This window comes from Lethenteron reissneri, chromosome 23 (assembly GCF_015708825.2).
Source record: "Lethenteron reissneri isolate LAM-NWPU_2019-01 chromosome 23, ASM1570882v1, whole genome shotgun sequence".
NCBI classification, from domain to species: domain Eukaryota; kingdom Metazoa; phylum Chordata; class Hyperoartia; order Petromyzontiformes; family Petromyzontidae; genus Lethenteron; species Lethenteron reissneri.
Genome location: NC_083801.1, coordinates 19,125,662 through 19,148,328, shown reverse-complemented (window position 1 = coordinate 19,148,328; position 22,667 = coordinate 19,125,662). Strand labels below are relative to the sequence as shown.

Sequence of the window (22,667 nt, the reverse complement as noted above, 5' to 3'; positions counted from 1 at the left end):
TTCATCACGCCTTGCGCACTGTCCATGGAAGGCTGGCCCTTCATTGACGTGATCCACTCTGACAAGTGTTCTGTAATGAACAAATGGGGAATTCCATTATGCGGCTACAGTATTTACATCGCCCAAGGCCTGAAGCGCTGCTATAACAGACACAGGACAGCACACCGCTTGCCTTTGCGCATGGGGGAAATAACTTCAATGGGTTGTCGGGTTATGGATAAGAACCATCCCTCTCCAAGCCGCTCGCTGTCAAGTTTCTCGACATCGAGTAAGCCGCTGTGGACTCTGTTTGAGTGTGTAATGTATGTGTGCTAATGCATATCATACGAGGCTTGTTGTGGGACTCCTTAACAGAGAACGTTTACCATTCCACCGTGCCTTGAAAGTGCACCGGGCTTGGCCATGGTAACACGCCTCGGTAATATCACTTGCCACTGAGTGGCACATGATGGCCGTTGTATTGGAGAATGAGTGGACGCTTTGGGCTTCAGCTCTATAGAGGTTAAGTTCATCATCTGGATAATTTGTTTTGGCGTCATGGAAGTAAATGGATATTGCTTTATTGGAGTATATTGCTGTTATAACTTTCCATATGATAAGCCATTTAATCGGCTATCATTTGTGGCTAGGTAGCTTCTGAAAAAACGTTATATAGTTCAGTGGGCCTTACATGGTAAGATAAAATAAAAAATGTTTATAGTTGTTGTATAGCTTACTGTGGTCACTGGCTTTGTTCATTGCAGTGCCACTGATGAGTCAGTTGAGTTTACTCCAAGATAGCTTCTCAAGTTCAGCATTCTGTAATTTTGAGCATTCGTAAATATTATGACTGGTTCCATCTTGTTTCATATAAATACAGCAATGCATGAAACTTGGACTGTGTTTAAATATTGCCAATTTAATAGCTTGGTATACTGAACATTTGTAAGTTTATCAATTGATTATTTTATCAGGACGAAAAATTAAGAACTACATTATTGTAGTTCCCGATTACAAACTTAACATGCACATTTATTTTGTATTTGATGTACAGATTTTACACTATATATAGACCTAGCTATTTAAGAACCTTATCAAATGTGTTATCTGAATTATATATGTAATGACAGTTCCACACCGAGTTTAATGAAAGTAGTGGAAGTGGGAAAGTATGCGCACTCTCACTCAGGTGATCATTCACAGTAACATTTGAAGATGTTTTCTGAAAATTGTATTCGAGAACTCAATGTTCATTAATGGAGAGAACACTTGCCACATCAGAGTTGCTGACAACAGTTATGATTTAAAAAATCTATGAAAATTAACTCAAGGAAATTATTGAATAACTCAGCCGTTGTTCATGGCACCTTGAATGTACGAAAGTTTTGGCTGGTGAGAAGTATTTTTTTACCATCACAACTTACCCATGCAACTAACGATCAATTAATGCTGCTATACTGCTAGCAAGATGAAAATGTACGCTTTTGAGATGTGGTCCTGATGAATATTTTTGCACATCTCCTGCATGGAGACGTAGATGAACGCTTGCCTAAGAAATATTGGCGAGATGCAGACCCTACTGTAAAAAATCTAAAGGTGCAACTTTGTGTAATTTTTGGTATGTAAAAAATATGGGACGTAACCTCGAGAAAACTTTCCTTGAAGGAAGGGTTGCAGGTCATCGTATGAGTGGAGATGGATAGATGGCACGCATAAGATCATTGGGAGATCGGCTATTGGGTTCTCGAATCTAGCAACGGATCAATGAGGCTTCCAAAAATGTTGCTAAAACGTCACAACATTTCACACTTAAATAAATGGATTCACGTAATAAATATTTATTGAAGACACATGTTCACATTCATAGACTCACTTGCGTTTTGTTTTAGGAACAGCAAGTCTGTGTTTCTGGATCGTATGTTATTTTACTGATAAACACTCACAATATAGTGATAACCTATACGTATGTAACTTCTTATGTAAGCTTCTGATTGCCCAGTATTGGCCATACATTTGATGACCTTCGCATATTGGCACTGTGTACCGCATGCAATCACTGTCGAAGTACAACTTTAATGGACGGATGCAAAATATGTGAAGGATGATGAACGGTGAAGTCCCTGACAGATGTTTTCTTTTTTATTGGGAACAGTCTGAGGCTGTGCATCAGGCATTTGTTTGTTTAGCCAGCTTACCCTACCCCATCTGTCGGCTGAACTACTGGTGAACTGGATGTATGTATCAAGAGCTTTCTGCTTAGTTCTAATCTCATAACCGAATCTCTGATATCGCCGAGCCATCGGCCCCCTGGTGTCAATCACTTACTCGTGTACGTGGACGTTAGGAGGCGTCATGAAAACGCACCGCCATTTTCCACGAGGCACTGTTTGTAGTGGGACGGGACATGCACTATTATTGTAGATGTAATTTATTGGAGTGGTCCGTGTCAAAGCAGCATTGTTTGTGGCATAAAAAGGGGAAGGTATGATAGGGTTTGTCATAGCTGGGGTGGTGGGAGGGTAATTGTGAAAGGCGGTGACAGCTTATGGAGACCTTCATCCAGCAGTAGATTGATCATGGCTGGTGATTGATAATGAGGCGGTCTGGCAGATCTCTCTTAAATAACACACATTCATTCCAATTATTGGTTCTTCGGTAAAGTCACGTAGAAGGGAAATAATAAAATAATACAACACATTCATTCGTTTATGGAGAACAAAGGGGGGAAAAAACTCAATCATATATCAAATATGTACTACAGTATATGGTGACATGGATACTATCCATATATAATGATGATTTTTTTTTTAGTAATACATTGTAGGACAAAATATAATTAGTTCTTCTGAAGAACGCAACACGTTGTGGAATAGTCGCGGAAGCCCTTTGGGATAGACTTATCCTATAACTGGTTACCAGTTGATTAATGCTGAAAAGTATACAAAGGTAAAGAGGCAGCCCTGAAATTGCCTGCTCATGCCACTGCTGGCAAATAGTGGACCCCACTAGAGAGACCCTCTCGAGAGGCACATTTAGACAGTATTTTGTCTAAAGCGGGCCAGACATCTTGAATGAAGAGGGAGTTCCCACATTTTACCCACATCCCTCGTGACCCGTATGCTCAAGTAACTGTGGTGTATCCATTTATACTGTTAGGTAGATAGAGGTGGAGAGAGTGAAGGAACCTGCCCTATGTGGCAACTACCACGCCGGGAGATTGAACCAGTGACCTCCAGAATCCATTGTGGTCACCTCTACATGACGGTGCCTGCCCCTAATTGGACCGATATGGATCGAAAATATCTAAATCCTTTTGGCCAGTGGGTTGCTGTTTTGCACTCCATTATGAAGGCGAAGGGCTTGGAGATGCAGTGGACTGACCTTTACCATTCATCATGAGAAGAGAATGTGAAGTGCACTTTCGGTTGACGACTGATGGAATGCAGTTTTAACTATTTCCCATGCTTACATTCTGCTGTTGGATTTATTTAGTTCAGATCGATACCACACATTTTGTGAATAGAGTAGTATTAATATCTCTGTCGGGACTCTATAGTGCTGCCTATAGCTGAGGCCTTTCCACCAGGAGTGGCATGAGCAAGAAATGGCATGGTTGCACATTTATCTATTATCATTATTAAATTTCATCGTGGCTTTTGGCTAACCATTGAACAAAAATGGTCACTGTATTGCACGCTTTCAGATGCGCTTCTGCGACCGTCTGGAACGCTCTTCCTTCCGATATTAGGAAGCCACTGGAGCTATGCACTTTTAAATCTAGATTGAAAACTAATTTCTTTAGAACTGCTTTTTGGTGTTTAGTTTGTTGTCCTTCCCCCGCGCTTCCGATTATATATCACGGTTGACTATATATGGTACGAAGGAAGTTGACATACATACATACAATCCGGCACTGTCTGGTAATTGAATTTGCTATGGTAAGTGGGTGGTGGTGGCACATGCTAAATTGTGCATTTATGGCTATCCTTGCTTAGGGTTATACCTCATCGTCATGGAACAGCAACGGACATGCTTGGTAAAAAAAGGACAAACATACATCATTAAATGTTACAGATGTGCATGCAGTGGTACTAGCTGTGGCTCAGGGCAGTATCTCGTGCTGCTGTGAAGCAAAAATAATGTTGTCAACGAAATTTGTAACACATGACCTAAGAGAAAAATTCTCAAATCGCAAAGCAAAACGTTGGCAGCAATTGCAGATTTTAACTTTTAAATCTCTTTTGAGACTTAGCGATAATGCATCATGTTATAATACCGTGCATGTGTGCTACTCTGTGGTTTTTGGAAGTGCGCATTGGTCATTCTCCCATGCGCTTCTTGGTAAAAAAACAAATTAAAGAAACAAAATGGGATGCATACCAGAAATATGCTAATTTAAAAGAAAAACATAATTATTTTACGATGAATGCTAATGTATTCCTCTGCGGCGTCCGCCACTGTGCTGTTGAGTCCTGTGTTGTGGCCGAGCTGCACCTGAACTAAACCCCCCCCCCCACCCACCCACGGTTGTCTGCATGCGTTCGCGTGACGAGTGCCAGTGTCTGCCGTAATGGCCACGTGGCCTGGTACTGTGGAGGGGTCAAAATGGAAGCGGCGTACCCCCACGTGCACTCGCGCAAGCGGCCATGAACGACCACGTCACAATCAGAATCTCTAGTTAGACTGCACGAGGAATCCGATGAGCTGTAAAGCTCTTTTTCCACAGATGTCCAGTATGAGTGGGTGAGCAGGTTACATGTGCTTGCGACTTAGCACATGGTTTCTCTATCTTAAAAATATTTTTTTTAATTTTCAATGACGTTATTATTTAACATACCCAGAAGTCTAATTTTTGAATGATGTTTGTTTCCCGCTTGTTCATGATCGCCGTCATCATCAGCCATCTGCGATGAAAGAGCTTCATAGCTTATTGGATTTCTCCAGGATAAATAAAGATTTTGATTCTGATCATCAATCCACCGCTGGACGAAGGCCTCCCAAAGCCATCCCCATTTCTCTCACGGTCCTGCTGTATATTAATGTTCGACATTTGTGTTTAATTTTAATACAGAGAACATTTCTGATGTGCGGTTCATAAATAAAACAGCAAAACACATTACAGCGGTGTATGTTTGTCATTGGCTACAGTGCATCCAAAAAACAGGATGTTGAATGTCTGAGCCATTCTTGTACGTCTTGTTTTTAAAACAAAAGAGAAATGCAGTGACATCATCCTGTTAAACTTATCTCATGAATGTGTTCACATGCACAGACAACTTTGAGTCCGTTGGTTGCACGTGTTAATGAAAAGCCATTATATTGTTAAATTGAAATTATTTAAAGTACATTCATGCCTAATCGTACAGTTTTTTCAATGAATAACACAATTAAATTGCACATGTTCATACATAACCAATGATCCGATTAATACAACTTGTCAAATGTTCACTATTAACAAGGGAATGCTAAACAAAGTATCAGCTTCATCAGGGTACTGTACATGTAAGTTGCTGAAGGGTTGTTTCCATGGATGAATAGTCATGCGTTTTACATTTCAGACCCCATTGAACACGTAAAATGATAATTATATCATTTCTGATCTGATAATGAAATGGATTTACCATTGCTGTTTTGTAAACAAAACAACGAAAGCCCCTCCATTGAATGTTTTTTTGTAATAGAAAATGTGTGAAATGTTCCACGTTTTTTTACTTCGGCACATCGGATCCTTGGGTGAGTTCCAAAAAGGTCATTTGTACATTCCAATAGTCTGAAAACATAACGATGCCTGAAACAATGAAATCCTTACTCCATCAGGAATTGCCAAGCATCTATAGCAACTCTAAGCACAGCACATCAAGTTAAATTATTTTTCAGATGAAACTTATGACCTGTGGAACCAAGCTGAAAAGAACCTCTTCTTCCCATGGAATTGAACCCATTTCGGGTGCATATTCTTAGGTTTTTTCGGTAAAGTCACGTAGGTAAAACATCAAAATTAATACAAATAAAATAAAACAAAAATCATTATTTTATTATTTTATTTGTATTAATTTTGATGTTTTACCTACGTGACTTTACCGGAAAAAACCTAAGAATATGATTCCTTGCAGTCACGAAAGCTTCAAATCTAGAACCATTTCGGGTGGTTAGCATCGGCCATGACATTTTCACACTTTGGCCTTCGTGGTGTGGACAGCCATGGTACTTTTCATGTCTTCACGCGGGGATTTTATTTAAGTTTGTGCTGCGGTAAAGTGCGGAGACTTTCATCATATTGCAGGTGCAACTGGCTCGCCCTGTACCTCTCCGTCCGTGATTGTAACGAGGGGACAGGCCGGTTCATGAAGACAACAGTAACAGACGAGTTCAGAGGCGACGAGTGGATACTCTGCACTGTGTTCTGCCCTCCTCTTGAGCGACTCCACCACCGATGGACACCAGAGGGTTGTGGAACTGCAACTCTTTATTTCAAAGTGTTCTGTTATTTTGACCAGATGCACACCAATCGACCATACGTTACACATCCATCTCACTTGCTCAATCTCCGTACAGCGTCCATCCGAATCTGAATTTGATGCCCTGTACCCTCAATTGATTACTCTACTGATGGCCGTGGCCTACAATGCAGTCACATGAGTCTATGTGTCCAATTCATGGTCATCATTAACTCCATTGATAATTATTATACGTGTCATTACATTAACCCCATATCGGCTACGCAGGCTCTGGTGACCCTCATACTTGGAAACTAATACTGGTAGGAACTCACTGGTTCCACCAGCCCACAGGGGATTATTGTGTCCGTCCGTCGTGCATAAAAAATGGGAGCGGTGGGGCTGGGTTGAGAGGGGAGGGTGGGGAGGGTGGGGCTGGGTGGGGGGTGGGAGGGGTGGGGTTGGGTGGGGAGGGTGGGGCTGGGTGGGGGGTGGGAGGGGTGGGGCTGGGTGGGGAGGGGCTGGTCACCCCGTGGTGCCCTTATAAAACTCAAAGCTTAACCTACTCACGCCGACTTGTGCCCGCCCTCACAGTCGGGCATATTTGCGGAATCACGCCGCCATTGACCGAGCAATCCAACGTTCCTACCAGCTCCCTCCGCAGGAATGTGTTTTTCATGGATTAAGAAACTTCACGAATTCTGCATCCGTCATATGAAAGAACTCTCAAAGCTAAAGTGCGTTTGCACTGATGATAATCGATAATGTATCTAGAGGGAGCATAAACAATTCTGGATAAAAGGGTAGCAAAACTAGGAAAAGAGGAACACGTCGTATTGAACCATGTAAATCTCAAAGTTCATTGAAATGCACCTCCAGAATATTAGGTTTCCGATCAGTTATGAAACCATAAGATATTTTTGCCACTTTCATCGATTACAGTGAGACAGCGATACTGTATCTGTTGTAGTGTCGGTGGCAACATTAACGAAAGCCCACCATGTGCACATATTTATATGAAATAGTTTTTCATCACAGCATGGTTTATACACAGTGATCTGAAACTAATCTGTTTCACATTTGTAAGTCGATAAAATCAAAAGAGCTGCGTTTTCCAAGCCAAGGGATCTGTAGATAATTTTTCAAGGGTTTTTGCCGTCTGTTTATTAATGCGAATTTTATGTTTTAAGTCCACAACTGCCCTAAAATCAGCACGTGAAACTCGACCATAATCAACTTAGCTGAGCAGTGCATATTTGGTAGAAGAGTTGTAGCCCCTTTTAACTTTATCATCTGTTTAGATTTAACTTCTGTAGGGAAAGCCTTACTTCAGCAGTTAAGCGAAGCCCAAAATTAATTATGTAAGCTAAAAGAGCAATTGCGTGACTTATCAGGGTCTGGTTTGGTAGAACTGTAAGAATTTTTTTTTTTGCCGAAGGAGTAATGTTATCAAAACACATAGTGTTTGCCTTTGTGTTGGCCGGATCAGCGTTTGGACAAAAAACCCCCAAAGTTGCCTAATGTTCCCCGCTGCCACTCAGCAGCACTCCTGTAAAAATAACCGCTTTCCGTTCCCACTGACTGCAAATCGTGATTTGGCTGCCATACTCCGATGAGATTGTGCCTTTTGTTGGCGGTGTATCGGTACATTGCATCCGGGGCAATTGGCTACAAGGTGTTGCTGTGCATGTATCCTGCGTTGGCTTCCTCAGGCAATGCCAGTGACTGGCAAGGCCCAGGAGTGGTGGTGCGCGTACGCTGCTCGTTGCAGATGATTACCGCGTGCCGTCTGGCACACAGTGGACGTCGAAGATGCCCCTGACGTCGGTCGCAAGAGGAGGCCACTGTGTGTGCGGAGTCAAAATTTGATACATTTCCTGCAAATTGTCCAATTGGGATTTTACATAGCAGTCATTGCCCCCTACTTACAGACGAATGCCCCTGGTCACCCTTGCATATCAGAATCGTAATATTTATTGATACTGGAGAAATCCGATGTGCTTTAAAGCTCTTTTTCACAGATGTCTTTTCAGTTCTCACCTGGCTCAACAAAATAAACGTGAATGCCATTGCACATTACTCTGCCCTATATAAATGTAGGGCTGCGTGAGGCTACAATTACCAAGTGATGAAAAGAGCATTACAGAAACCATGTGGAGGTGGCTGATTAGTAAAAAAAGAAAAGCTTAATTTTCATGGCCTGAAGTGTAACAGTTTGTAACCTGGCTTGAAGTTATGTTTGCCTTCCTACTAATGTCCTGCAGTCATAATTCACCCAGTAAATCAATTGTGCATATTTAGTACTCCCCTTCAGAGCAAATGGTCCATCTCCGAGCAAATGGTCCGAAACATATTTAGAATAGTGCATTTACGCATGTAAATGCATGTCTAAATAACCAGTGAGCAGCATTCATATCCAGAGTTCGATTCCTAGCAACTCTAATGTCCGAGGTGAATTATATGAGGAATCGGGCCTGGTTTCTCCCCCTTCACCAACCCACACTGGCTAGCATTGTGAAGTCTGGTCAAACAACCTCCATGACCGACAACAGCGTGGGGGGGGGAGGCCTTTATCAAGCAGTGGATTGACATCGGGCTGTACATTGGTTTTATATAACCATTGGGATGGCAAGGTGATACGTATCAACATTGCAGCTCTTCCTCGAAGTGGGCAGAGATTTTATTGAGTGTGTTTGTGCAGCAGAGCAGCGATCATATCAGGCTCTTGGACACGTCATTTTATTCGTGAATCCCATGAACAATTAGCGACAAATATCACCAACTTCATCACTGCAGCTCCGGCGCCAGCCTCTCGGAATACTCCATGATTAACACCCTCATAGGCCCATGGCACCATCATAGGAATCTGTTATAACCCTCCACCCCTCTCTTAATTCTCAACCACCCCACATAGGTGGAGTTTAACCTCTATATTTGGGGAGGGGGGAGGCAGGGGTTCGCTTTGTCTCTCACATGAAGAATCGCAGGTGCCTATAATTAATGCAAGTTTAATTTTAATTGTAAACTAATGAAAATAAATTAATTAAAGTTTCCAGCTTGAGAGGGGCGTTGCCCCCCCCGTGCCACCCCTCTCAAACTCTGCCCATGTCCCCCCCCCCCCCCCCCAACTTAGATCCCCTCTCCCCAGTCAGTCATTCCCGATGATCTTACACTCCCCATGCGAAATTTAAAATCACATTGATCGTCCTTTTTTATAACAATGATTATGTAATCCGGTTGTTAAACAGCCACCGGTGACTGGTGATTATTCGTCTTATTAGACTTGCCAGTGCGAAAAGTCAGGAAGTGGTGGAATGTTCAGAGTGAACGCACCAATTGGCACGCGCGAGCGCGCAAACGGCATGGCGCGTGCGACTCTGAGTGACCCAACGGCAGCGGCCTTCTCACACCGATGACCTTCGCCGTGCCTTCGTTTCTTAATGAAGGGCGAAGAGGCACGGAGGCGACGGTGCAGCCCCGCTAACACTTGCTCCACGCTGCTGCTGACAGAAGGCTGCCCCACCTCGTATGGCTGATCCACGTGGTAAAGCCACAATAACCGTGTCCAGGTTGCAGCGGATCGTGACCGCCGTGATGTCTCCTTCGTATTCGTGGATCGGGCATCGTCCACTAGAGTAAGCTCTAAAGGGAATCTGTTCAACTCTCCCACGCTGGCTGGATATATTGGAAGACATGGGGATACCCAAACTTTAGTCCACCACACGTGACTTGCCGATTGATTAACGGTGGGATCATCATTACCCTGCTTGGTGGGTCGGGGATTTAAGAAGCTTCCCCTTGTTTCAACGGCTGCGGTGGGAGACCGGATCAAACCACTGCTACAACGTACCTCTGGATTGTGGGGTTACCAGTATTGCAAAGAAAAAAACTACAATTTTAACAACCCTATTTTGTAACCGTGAGATGGTGCTGGCTGGATGGGTGCGCAGGTAGACACGTGCACACATGAGTCAAAACACTCAGCGTGAGTGTTGTGCTATTGTATGGCTGTAGAACTATTGTATGGCTGTTTGTCACGTATATAAGGAATTAAACAAGTGGACTTCTCCACAAATCTGGCTGTTGCCTGATGAAGCTAGTTGTAATTACTGGCGAAACGTCGTACTCAGATTGTAAATGTTGTGGATTGGCTCTCCAACACACCGGTGTGCTGTACTCGTGACGAATTGGCCACGTTCTGTTTACATGACAACCCTTACTAGTTGGCTGTGTCGGGTGGTGGCGGGTTTAACGACACATGTATATATTAACACGATCTACCATAAAAAAAACTCTAATATTTTCTGTATGGTTGTCAGGGACGATTATTTCTGTATGATGTTATGGTGTTGGCTGCTGTTTTGTGTATTTTGCGAGAAGGGGGAAATGGGGGGTTGAGAGCTGTATGCTCATGTGGAAAACTGCGTCATTCTATTAATTACGAGCATGCAAGTTCAATTAAGCCATGCCCGTTTAGACAGTATACACACATTTCTCTTTGAGAGGCTTTTGTTCATGGCGTATAGTTGGATGATCACTTGTTGCAATGTTTGTCAAATAAAGTGACCGATGGCGTGGACTGAACTTTCCAAAGAGCCTCGCCAATACTTCGCAGACCCAGCAGCTGCTATTTTGTTTAGGAAGTGGAAAATTATGTCGGTTGAATTAGCAGCTGGTTCTTTTGGTCGTTTCTAAAGTCTATGGGTTTGCAGCCATTTTAAATGCTCTATTTAAGCGCTATATTTTGGCAAAGAAAAGACAGGAGGCAAGTGGTGGGGAGTTATGTTGGTATCTTCCAGTATTTCATATATATAAATAAAATCAAGAATTATATTAAAACTTAGTGGATTGGTATTTGTGGTTGTGCTGTGGAGTGATCCAATGTTTTTGGGTTGTACCGTGAGTTTTTTGGCACGATGTCACATACTGGGAGCTTTTTCAGGAACTGTATGTATCTTGAACTTCTTTCGCACCGTACGTAGCCAACCGTGCTTATCGGAGGTGCGAAATTCAGCTCCTGGAGCAGATCCCAGCGTGTGGAGCAAAACGTTGGACATCATTCTGAACAACATGGTATACAAACCCGAAAACACATCATCAGACATCTACGCTGCATTACTATATAGAAATGCTGCGTCATAGGGGTATAGCTCCACACTCAGTAATGCTTTATCTGACTAAAATGTTTCTGAGAGAGATGTAAGTATTACATATTGTCAAATTATAATATCACTTTACTGTGTTCAGCAACGGTAGATAATAATAATTTACATCTATATGTCAGGCGCCTTCCACTAATGTCTCAAGGCGCCTTGTAATAATAAGGTTAAGGAAAGGCCAAGAGAGAAGGAGAGCTAAATAGAATAAACGGACTTAGTAAAATGTCTTTTTAGACGCGACTTAAAAGTACCCACATTGTCGGTTAAACAAATTTCCAACGGTAGGGATTCATCTTCTTGGTTCTTTCGGTAAAGTCACGTAGAAGGGAAGTAATAAAATAATAAAAATAAAACATAATAAAATAAAATAATTCTCACGACGTTTCGGCTACAACGCAAGCAGCCGTCTTCAGGTGAAGAATGAGACAATGCCAAGCTAGGAGCTTATATATAAGCTGCGTTGGAGGTGGAAGAAGAAGAGCGCCTTAACAAAAGAATGTGCATATGAAGAGGAATTTAGCATATTCATGGAAAATGCAAGGCGCAGACACAGCAAGCCGCCCGCTCACCCCAGGAACGCAGCCGGGATCGAGGGATGCGCAGAAGGGCAGAGTCTGCAGATCTTAACGACCTTGAGGGGGTTTACGGATGGATTAGTTCGTGAATATATGGTGGAGGTGTTAGCTTTAATACTAGTTTAAGCAGTGGCGGCTCCTGCAAAATCTCTCAGGGGGGGGCAAATGTCTGGATGATTGATAAGGATAAGGTCCACCCATGCAATGGATAAATTAATAGCTTAAGCATGTAAAGGCAACTTCACTTCTTTAATATTAATGAAAAATAAAGTGACTCTTACAATACATCTTGTTTGTTTCTATACTCACTATTATTACAATCCACTCAGTTTCTTTTATTAAAGATTCCACTAGGTAGCGACAAATAATATTGTTGACTGAAACGTGCTTACGTATGATGACGTAAGCACGTTAGTGCGAGCCCTCCCGGAAGCCATAGAGAATGCATTGCAGCGCCCGCCGTTCGAAAAAAAAACATCTTTGAATGTAAGTCTATGGGAACACTCTGGGCGATTCTCAGCCAGAGTGAAATCGCCCAAAAAGAGGCGGTACTCCACAGAACGTGACATGACGCTGATTGGACTATATCCAGAGGCACAGTGACGGCTAGCGTGACTCTGTGGTTGAATGACATTGGTGGTGCGTCGCCCAATCGCCCTAATGAAGAAACCGCCCCTGAGTTGAAGGCTCTTAAACTCTACTCGGCCAGTGAGCATGATTTACAACCATGTGTCGATCCACTTGCTGGATAAAGGCCTACCCAAGTCATGTCGGTTGTGGAGAATATTCGAACGTACGGGTTGGTGAATGCAGTGCCAAAGTCCGTGTTCTGGCATCACTCAACCATGTTTAACTGTGGTCAGGAACTGAACTTCAGCCACCTGGTTCGTAGCCCAATGCACTCACCAATGGGGATGGGAGGGAGGTGAACATCTGTAAAATGTTGTTCGTACAAAGCGATCCAGGAACAATTGTAAAACTGCCACATTGTGCAGATAATGACATTTAACGGTTAAAAAGTGCGCAATGACAACAGCATTTAAATATTGTTCTCCATAGAGATCACTTCTAATGTTCTGGTCGAGGGAAACCCGAATTTTGTCTGGATATGACAGCATTATTTTCTGACATTGACAGAAATGCGCATCATGATTTCCCAGCAGTCCATAAAGTCCGGCTTGCATTTTCAAGCATGCATGATGCCTGAATGGCTGTCTGAAGCCGAAACATTTTTTGGTAATAGGCTCGGCAAATAATTTTCATGGGAAAAAACACTTAGTTCAGCTCTCATAGCACCATGGCGTCCGTTGAGAATTCCTGATTGTGGTTGTGAGTATTGTATTTCCTTATTCTAGAATCCTTCCTGTGCAATGCACTTTTGATCGGTTATGCTCAAAGACATTATTTTCCCCCGCTTTCTTCACAGAAGTGTAAACAGCTGCTACTCTGGTCACAATATGCAGCACTGGCCACACTTACATTGTATCCTGGGGCTTCTCATTCAAAATTGTGCAAACCAAATTGTAAAAGAGGACGTGACCAGAATGCAACGTAAAAATAAATATTTTTGCCATTTCAGGAGTTTGCTAGATTTTCTGAAATGTGTATTGCAAGAAATATCTGATGCAGTGAAAGAAAATGAGAGACTGTGAATTTGAACTATAATTGTCCTACCAAATGAGTGATTGCAATGTGGTCATTTTAACGCAAGTACATGTGGGTGATCTTAGGAACTTGATTTTTAATTTATACAGTTTGTTGTAATGGAAGGCATTTTAAGAAGTGTATTTGATTTGTGAACGTCTGTCGTGATTGATCTTACCATACTTTTTGTTTTTTTCGGTAAAGTCACGTAGGTAAAAAATTTCAATAAATTAAATCACGCTCACCTAAGCAGCTGTGCTTTCGCTACGTTGTCCCCACCTGAAGAAGGACGCTTGTGTTGCGCCCGAAACGTCGTGATTTAATTTATTTAATTTTTTTACCTACGTGACTTTACCGAAAAAAACAAAGAGTACGACTCCTTGCAGTCACGAAAGCTTCAAATCTAGAATGATCTGACAATGTCTCGGGTCATATTCTCACCAGGAATACCACGGGATCAGTATGATCTGTAACCAACCACGTAATGCCGGTAGCACAAGAGCAAGACACGGGAAGCTGGCACATGATGCATATAAGTGTTCCCTTTCAGCTGCTGTACAAGATTCGATGTGCACACAGTTTCAAACAGTTCATCCTCATAAGTAATTAGATATCCTTTTTGATCCTAAGCAGTGAGTACTCAATGTTTACAGTATTATGCCTCTAACTAATTGGATTCATGGCTTTGTTAGATCCAGTTAGGCTGTGCTTGCCTGTGACCTGGATGCGTTGGTTGCTTAAGCACCTTCGTGTGTAATCTTGACTTAAAGCTGTCATGACTGCAGGAATTCATATTCTTTGGGTCTTTCGGTAAAGTCACGTAGATAGGTTCAAAGAAAAGAACAAAAAACGACGACGTTTCGATCGCAACACAAGCGACCGTCATCAGGAGGAAAAAAGAGGACGACCGCTTGTGTTGTGATCGAAACGTCGTCGTTTTTTGTTCTTTTCTTTGAACCTATCCACGTGACTTTACCGAAAGACCCAAAGAATATGAACATCTCCGTGTGTTGAACTGTATTCCCCGAGCAGTCGCGTTGAAGCCGTCGCTAGAGGGATGGTGGTCGATGGTGGAGACTCATGATCGAGTGGCAGCCAAAGGAGGGAATATGCCCATGAGGATGTTTACCTACTCTCATGTTTTTTCGGTAAAGTCACGTAGGTAAAAAATAAAAAAATAAAATTAATAATAATAAATAATAAAACAAATAATAGAAATAAAAGAATATATTTATGTATTTATCTTTTTACCTACGTGACTTTACCGAAAAAACCTGAGAGTATGAATTCCTGCAGTCACGAAAGCTTCAAATCTAGGATGTTTGCCATGGAGATGAAGCGAGGAAATTAGCTCATGTATGCTGGAGGAGTTAGAAAGATCGTCACATTGCGAGATGGTGAGAGATGGGGGTGGGGGGCTTGTGGATGCCTTCATCCAGCAGTGGATAGATCTTTCGTGATGATTATTTTTTTGGGATCTTTACGTGAATTCGAGTAGGGTTAGGAATTATTCCAAAGTTGAGTAGACTTATACACACTTGGCAGTGTACAAGTACAGAAAATCTGAATCAACATTACTCGGTTAACTCTCAACATAAATGACAGTGCACTACAAGATTACTGTCCCCACACATGTTACATGAGTGAACATTTGCCACAAAACCTTGTGAGAATACATCAACTGCTTCGGGAAATTTTAAATGACAAGCATAAATGCACACGCACATGAGAATGTATGTTTTGGTGTGAGCATGGCTTGCTGAATGTTGTTCGTTACGTAGATGGTTATGCGATGCACCGCAATGAAATGTAACCTGGCAGTTGCATGCTTTGCCGTCGTCCCCTTCATACTCACAATACGTGCCATCTGTGTGCCAAGTGTGTTGCCAAGTTCACACTTAACAGGTCGTTAGTCACAATGTGATTTGCTGACATTTCAGCTTGTTATTATTGAGTACGTGGGCACAGGCTGAGCCCCATTGTGTGAGTACCTACACGGCAATTCAACAGCCAAACAAAATGATTGTATTGCTGGGAAAAAAATGATTTATTGACTTCAGGTAAGCGGGGCATGGGCACGACTCATTGCTAGAATAATAACAGTGGCTCTAAAGAAATGGAATTCATCCGTGAGGATGTATAAGTGAGGAGATGGAGCTGTAAAATCAATTGTTGTACAGGAGCTAGGTGGATTATTCTCATTCCAGAATCACGAGAGATGATGGTGGCGCCGAGGAGAGGACATTAGCCAGCAGTGGCTGATGATGATAGACTGATCCATTTATGAACTTGGGTTAAGCACTGTTCTCCATACAATGTGGGGACAAATTCAGCACAGCCTAAGAGCAACAGCTAAAAGCTACATTAAAATGACGGCAGTCGCCAATGATGGCATTTCTATACTGATGAGTCCTAATCATGGTGGAGCCCGATGCCTTTTGCTTAAGTTAAAACTGCCGCAATCTCAGATTGTGTTCACCTGGTGGCCATCAGATAGCAGTGCGAAGTATACACACAAGGATGGTGAAGTCATCTTGACATGCAAAGCATTCTAGGAAACATGTTACATTGTTACTGTTGAGGATACCTTATTGCATTCAAATGATTAATACCTCCACTAAGTTTATAATACACTAAATATGTGACGTTGCTGGAAGATTAATTGCACGGTGTATGAATACCAATTCACATATTAAAGAAAAACAGAGATGATTGATGAATGTCGCGTGTGAATAGCACAGACATAAATTTCGATTTAAAGATTTCGTGACTGCAGGGATTCATCTTCTTGGTTCTTTCGGTAAAGTCACGTAGAAGGGAAGTAATAAAATAATAAAAATAAAACATAATAAAATAAAATAATATTATATTATTTTATTTTATTATGTTTTATTAAATAACTTCTACGTGACTTTACCGAAAGAACCAATAAGATAAGCACAGACATAGTTTACCCATACAGTTTCAGTTTATGGTAGTTAAGGGCGAAATAAATTAGCATATTTCTTCAATTGGAGCGTATTTACTAGAGAAACAATTCAGTTATGGAGATTGCATCAATATCTCACCTTAAATTAAAGTCCTTAAAAAACGTCACTTAGAACGGGCTTGTCACAGGTGATACTCGTAAAACTAAAATTAAATTGATTAAATGAGAGGCAGGGTGTCGTAGTGGTCACATCTGTGCCTCGCAGCAAGAAGGTCCTCCGTTCGATTCCCGACTCTGATGCCTTTTCACGTGGAGTTTGTATGTTTTCCGCGTGTTCTGCATGGGTTTCCCCCATGTTCTCTGCTTTCCTCCCATAGCAAAACAAACATACAAACATCTCAATGCTGAAAAAAACCCATTAGCAATTACGCACAGCAACTTCGCTCTCGACTACGAAAACTTGGCGGGACCCTCCTGACAAAGAATCACGAGACTCAGCTAAGCTTTATTGTGTAAAAAATAAATAAAAGCATGATTAAATAAATAAAGGATGTGCCGCTCATAACCAGCCAAGGTCTGTGATGTGGGATTTGGAGCAGATTAGTCACAACAAGCCTGATCTGAAAATGAAATAGAAGATGATCATGAGCTTTGGCAGCGCATGTGCTTGTTGCATCTCTGGCTGGCTAACAGCCATGAAATCTGTGGTTTCCTTTTGTGAGGATGGTAATTAGAAAGGATTTGCCTTGATTCCTGCAGGGCTCATTAGTGAGGTGATGACAAGAGCCTCGGCAGTAAATCCAGTTCCAAACTCGATGGCCTCTGTAGGTTAACAAATAACGACCGCGCTTGCTGATGATGGTAATAATACATACGGCATTTATTACAACGTGAGTTATCGTTCAACGGAATTAATTCAATTGCCGTCAGTTTTGAGATGTAGCTCTGTCGTGAGATGAGTCAATGCTATAGTGGAGATTTCAGCTGGGTGTGCGGCATAATGGCTCCATCTCACCACTGCACAAGTTTTCGTGAAGGAAGTAAATACATTTTCTGTGGACAACGACCAAACCGGGCAACATTTGCGGTACATTCAGATTTCTTTGCAGGAAAGTGGAATTTCCATCCACCGCTTACTGTTGTCACAGCCAGAATCCAACACGTACAATTCGCCTCAATGAAATATCCGAGGCCATCGGTTCGTGGCCCTCGCATGGTACACTATGAAACCTCCTTTACCAGTGGCAAAATATAGTAATAGGTTTTTACCCTTTCAACTGGTACAAAACTGACACCTTTATACAAGGGATCATGTTTGCAATAACCACAACACAAGCAGTCAAAATGCAAACAAAAAGAAACAACTATGATGATGATAATGATATGCACTGACCTTGAAGTAGATTGGTCCACACCCGAGACAGCTTTTCTTAGAGCCTAGTTTCCATTGGTGTTGGACCAGATGACGCCAAAAGGCGTACAACTCAAAAACAGCGCACTATCAGAGTATTGAGAGCTCGGGGTAAGCATTTACACTATGAGATCTCCTTTACCAGTGGCAAAATATAGTAATAGGTTTTTACCCTTTCAACTGGTACAAAACTGACACCTTTATACAAGGGATCATGTTTGAAATAACCACAACACAAGCAGTCAAAATGCAAACAAAAAGAAACAACTATGATAATGATATGCACTCGCCTGGCAGTTGAAACAATGGGGCTTGTATCCTTGAATCCTCCTTCCCACGTCCACCATTCGGTGTGAATGGGTTACACCACAGTTCTTCGTGTGTGTAGTGGCGTCAACTGTGGGTAAACCCACCTCTTCCAAGACGTCTTAGCCAGTGTGGAAGGGAAAGTCAACAAACTCTACAGAGGGGATTTCTAGAGGTCCCTCTAGTAGAGAGACTCGTCCACCAGCAGTGGCGTGGGCAAGCAATTTGCAGGGCTGCACCTTGTACCCTTTAAAAAAAGTTGTTTATTTTGTACACAAGCTGCATTGGTTGGTAATAATTACCACTGGATCTCAACTTTCGTAGCTGATGAGAATCGACTTAATGTTCTGGCAATGCTCCGTGGAAAGCGATGCCTTTAAGAGCCTCGATGACTCGCACTGACTTTGAATTACAGTCTCCAGTGTGATCCTGTAAACATCTGCAAGCCTCAGCAGCCGGACACAGGTCACCTCTCTATTAGAGGCTCATCGACAGATGCGTGCGATGCTTTGTTTTGCAACGCACAAGCAAATGGAGACGTTCGCTAAACACAGAACCGTGTGCCTTTGTAGTTTTTGCGTAAAGACCTTTGATTGTTCGGCATCGTTAATACCAAGGGCGTTTCGTGTTGGGAATAAATACACGCGTCCTTTTGCGATGGCATTTTAGCCCGGGCTCATGCGCTTTACGAGTCCGATGCGCTCCCAGTCCCACGCAGAGACACCCACTGAGGAAGGGGTCGTGCGACTGAGTAAGTGAGCCGCTGTTGGTTTACAGGATGTGTGAAGACCTTTGATGTGCCGCTGCCATTCACTTCGTGTTTGTTCAGCAAAAACCACACTCGCCCTAAGGTGACAATATTGCCCACATTAAGCTGATTTATGGCATCCCTGGCACACAACAAGGCCACATCGGTTCACTGAAAGCAAACAGAAACGCGAGGCAAGAGAGAATTGCACATATATCAGCACTTTGGGTTTGACTTCGCTGCAAGCACAGAGGGGACAAAGAGAAACAAATACCCGTTGATAGCATTCACTTGATGTGCTGTTGTTTTTCAACTTCGCAATTAATTGCTAAGTATGTTTTGATATTGATATTATCTATATATTATATTAGTATGACATAGACCACAGTGCCAAATGCAGTGATTTGTTAGTTGATACATCGGGGGAATTATCCATCCTTTGCGCACTGAAGTTTTGGTACCAGACTCATCTAATAGAAAAAAAATTGGAAACGGAAATCCATTTAACTTAACACGTTTTTAAAGCGGTAGTTAAAATTAAATAACATTCATATGGCTATGTTAAAGTTTACTCTTGTCAGATGTTCCTGTTTCCTAGAAAGTCATTCAGCAGGCATATAATATCTTAAGTGTATGAAAGTGCATTTTCCTTGAAAGTACTTAAAGTGCAAAGTCATCTGATGAAGCCAAAGCGATTTTAGAGGATGTATGTGTGTATGTTGAACTTATCTCGAACCGTACGTAGCCAGCCATGCTAACAGGAGGTGCGAGGGATGGACAACAAACTAAACACAAGAAGCAGTTCAAAATAAATTATTTTTCGATAAAGACTTCCACATGAAGCTCAAAGCATTTTAAGGGAAATGTCGTTATATGTTGGTGTTTAATTCAGTCTTGAAAATGTTTAAGCCATCGGTCAGAATTTGATTAACACAGTGGGCCATGTATAAATAGTATTTTTGTAAACCTGACAATCTTGCTGGGTGGTGGAGGGTTTTGGCATGAAAACTGCCAGGTTTCCAAACTAAAAAAAACACGTCTTTAAGTGCATTATTTTTATTATTAATAATATGTTGAGATCTTTAGTTAATTATGTATTCTGTGCATTATGGAGATATATATGCCGGATAGAAACAATAATTACGAGGAATTATTATTTAATCATACAGATCAAGTGTATGAAAGTACCTTATTTAAATTCTTGTCATGATATCAATTTCTAAAGTGTATTGTTAATTATGTAAATAGAGAATGTAGTTTTGCTTAATGTATGCGTAATGAATTTGTTGTGTCCATTACTGAATTACCATATAGAGCGTGGAGAATATCCGCACTCAAAAGAGCTGAATATATATTTTTTCGTGAATAGAAGCGCGGCACTCAAGCGTGGTGACTTTTTATTTTCCAGGCCCTCAACGGCTTCGTGTTGGTTGTCACATCGGAGGGCCTCGTATTTTACTCATCACACACCATCCAGGACTACCTTGGCTTCCACCAGGTGAGTCCAGCCATGAGCACTGGACTCACGCTCTGCACGTCGGTACATTTCAGTCATCAAGTGTGATATTGTACCGCTAAATCGACTCACGTGTTGGAAGTGTGTCAGCGAAGCCGAGTTTGATCATCGATACAAATGAAATGTGTTTCTTTTTTCGCCACACGTTGCTTGTCAGTAATCGTAGAACCCCTGTTGCCCGGCTGATTTTTATGCCGTTTCCAGTCCGATGTCATCAACCAGAGTGTGTTTGAGCTCATTCACACCGAGGACCGCAGCGAGTTCCAACGCCAGCTGCACTGGGCGTTCAACCCACCGGGCGGACAGGACAGCGCGACGGACACTCACGGTCTTGCAAAACCATCCGTTCACATCGGCCTAGCACGCGCGTAGCACTTGCGCGAGCAGCACATGTGCATGCGCGTATCCAGGCACGCACCTGCATACACACAGCGTCATAAGCTCACCGTGCATACAAATACATGCAAGCACACGTACAGGAATGGGCTTGCTTGCTTGCTTGCATGCACACCTGCACAGATACCTACATGCGCACGTGTGCATACATGAGAAGCTATGCAAACATTTGCACACACACACACTCGCTAATGATCAAGTGAGCTAAAATTGTTTTCATTGCAGCAGATGTTCATACCTTGCAAAACCATTCAGAAATTATAATTTTTATTCAGTGGTTTCTTGAGTAGTTCTTCATCATTAAATTACATTTATAATTTTTGCAATATGATTTGTTACATAACATTTTATACAAAGTTCCTGATGTGCCAACTGATGTCCATTGCGGCACTTATTCTGAATTGTGAAACGGGTGACTTGCACGTTTGAGCAAAAATATTGGTAATTACTTCATTGCTCATACTTCAACTTTGCAACAACAACAGAAAATTGGGTCATTAATTCCAAGCCAGGTGCCAAGGAGAGTACCTTGAACCTCTTAAGTTCCCTCAAGATTTATATAATCTACTCTAGTAGTTTCAGAACGTTCGTATTTCTTCATTGATGGTCACCCGGTATTCCAATTTCTTCCTTTATATAAACGCTCTCAGAATGTAGTGAGAGCCAAATGAAGAATCTCTGTCTTTGTGTGTGCTTGTGTGGATCTCCGCTACGTTCTCAGCAGAGACTCCGTCCTGCTCGTTCCTGGTGACGTATAACCCCGAGCAGCTGCCACCTGAAAATTCTTCTTTCCTGGAGCGCAACTTTGTAGCGCGCTTCCGCTGCCTCTTGGACAACTCCTCTGGATTCATGGTAAATGCGTTTTGTGTCTGCAATGTGGCGCTGATGAGAGGCCTTAGATATTCCTACTCAACACCTGGCCCTTGTGGTTTTTCTGTGGAAATTAAATTTGAACGTACTGTACGAGTATGCATAGTGTGCTTTGGCAAAACAGTTTCAAGGAGATTGTGTTCTGCATTGATTTTATTTTTTATTTTCAAAATCATATGAGGCGTTACATGTCCTGGCTTGTGACTTGATTTTTGTGCCAAATCTGAGCTTTTTGTTACTTTTATTGTTCGAAAGCCAAGGACAGCATTAGGAGGACCTCGAGTTGTGTATAATCAGCTGCACTAATATATAATTTCAATGTGTGTTGCATGGCCGGTTAGCTGCGAGTGCATTGCAAAACCATACGATTAATTGTTTACAAATGTATCTTAAAATAATTATACAACTTTAAATGAATCTGCAACGCGGATGGGTAACTAGGTTGGGTATCCCAGGTTGTCTTAACAAGAGATTCAAGATGAGTTAACGGGATGAAAGATGTTACATTCATGGCCGGGAACTTCACTGAGATAACGGCGCTGATCTTGTATGAGGATGTATGGGTGTGCTGTCACAGAGGGTTCAATAGTGTCATAACGACGTATTTAATAGTGACTTCAATTTGTTTTTATTCGCGAAGCTTTAAGCTTGTGTTACAGCCAAGTACATATCTACAAGAGTCATTTGTTACTTTTGT

At 42.1% G+C, this 22,667-nt stretch overlaps 1 protein-coding gene across 1 annotated transcript in view; it reads left to right on the top strand.

Moving 5' to 3' along the window:
• Positions 1-22,667, top strand: part of LOC133346158 (aryl hydrocarbon receptor-like) — a 102,800-nt gene that overhangs the window by 62,751 nt on the left and 17,382 nt on the right. The window contains 3 exon segments of the mRNA XM_061557613.1: positions 20,597-20,686; positions 20,909-21,032; positions 21,822-21,952. Of these exon segments, the coding sequence (XP_061413597.1) occupies positions 20,597-20,686; positions 20,909-21,032; positions 21,822-21,952 (345 nt within the window).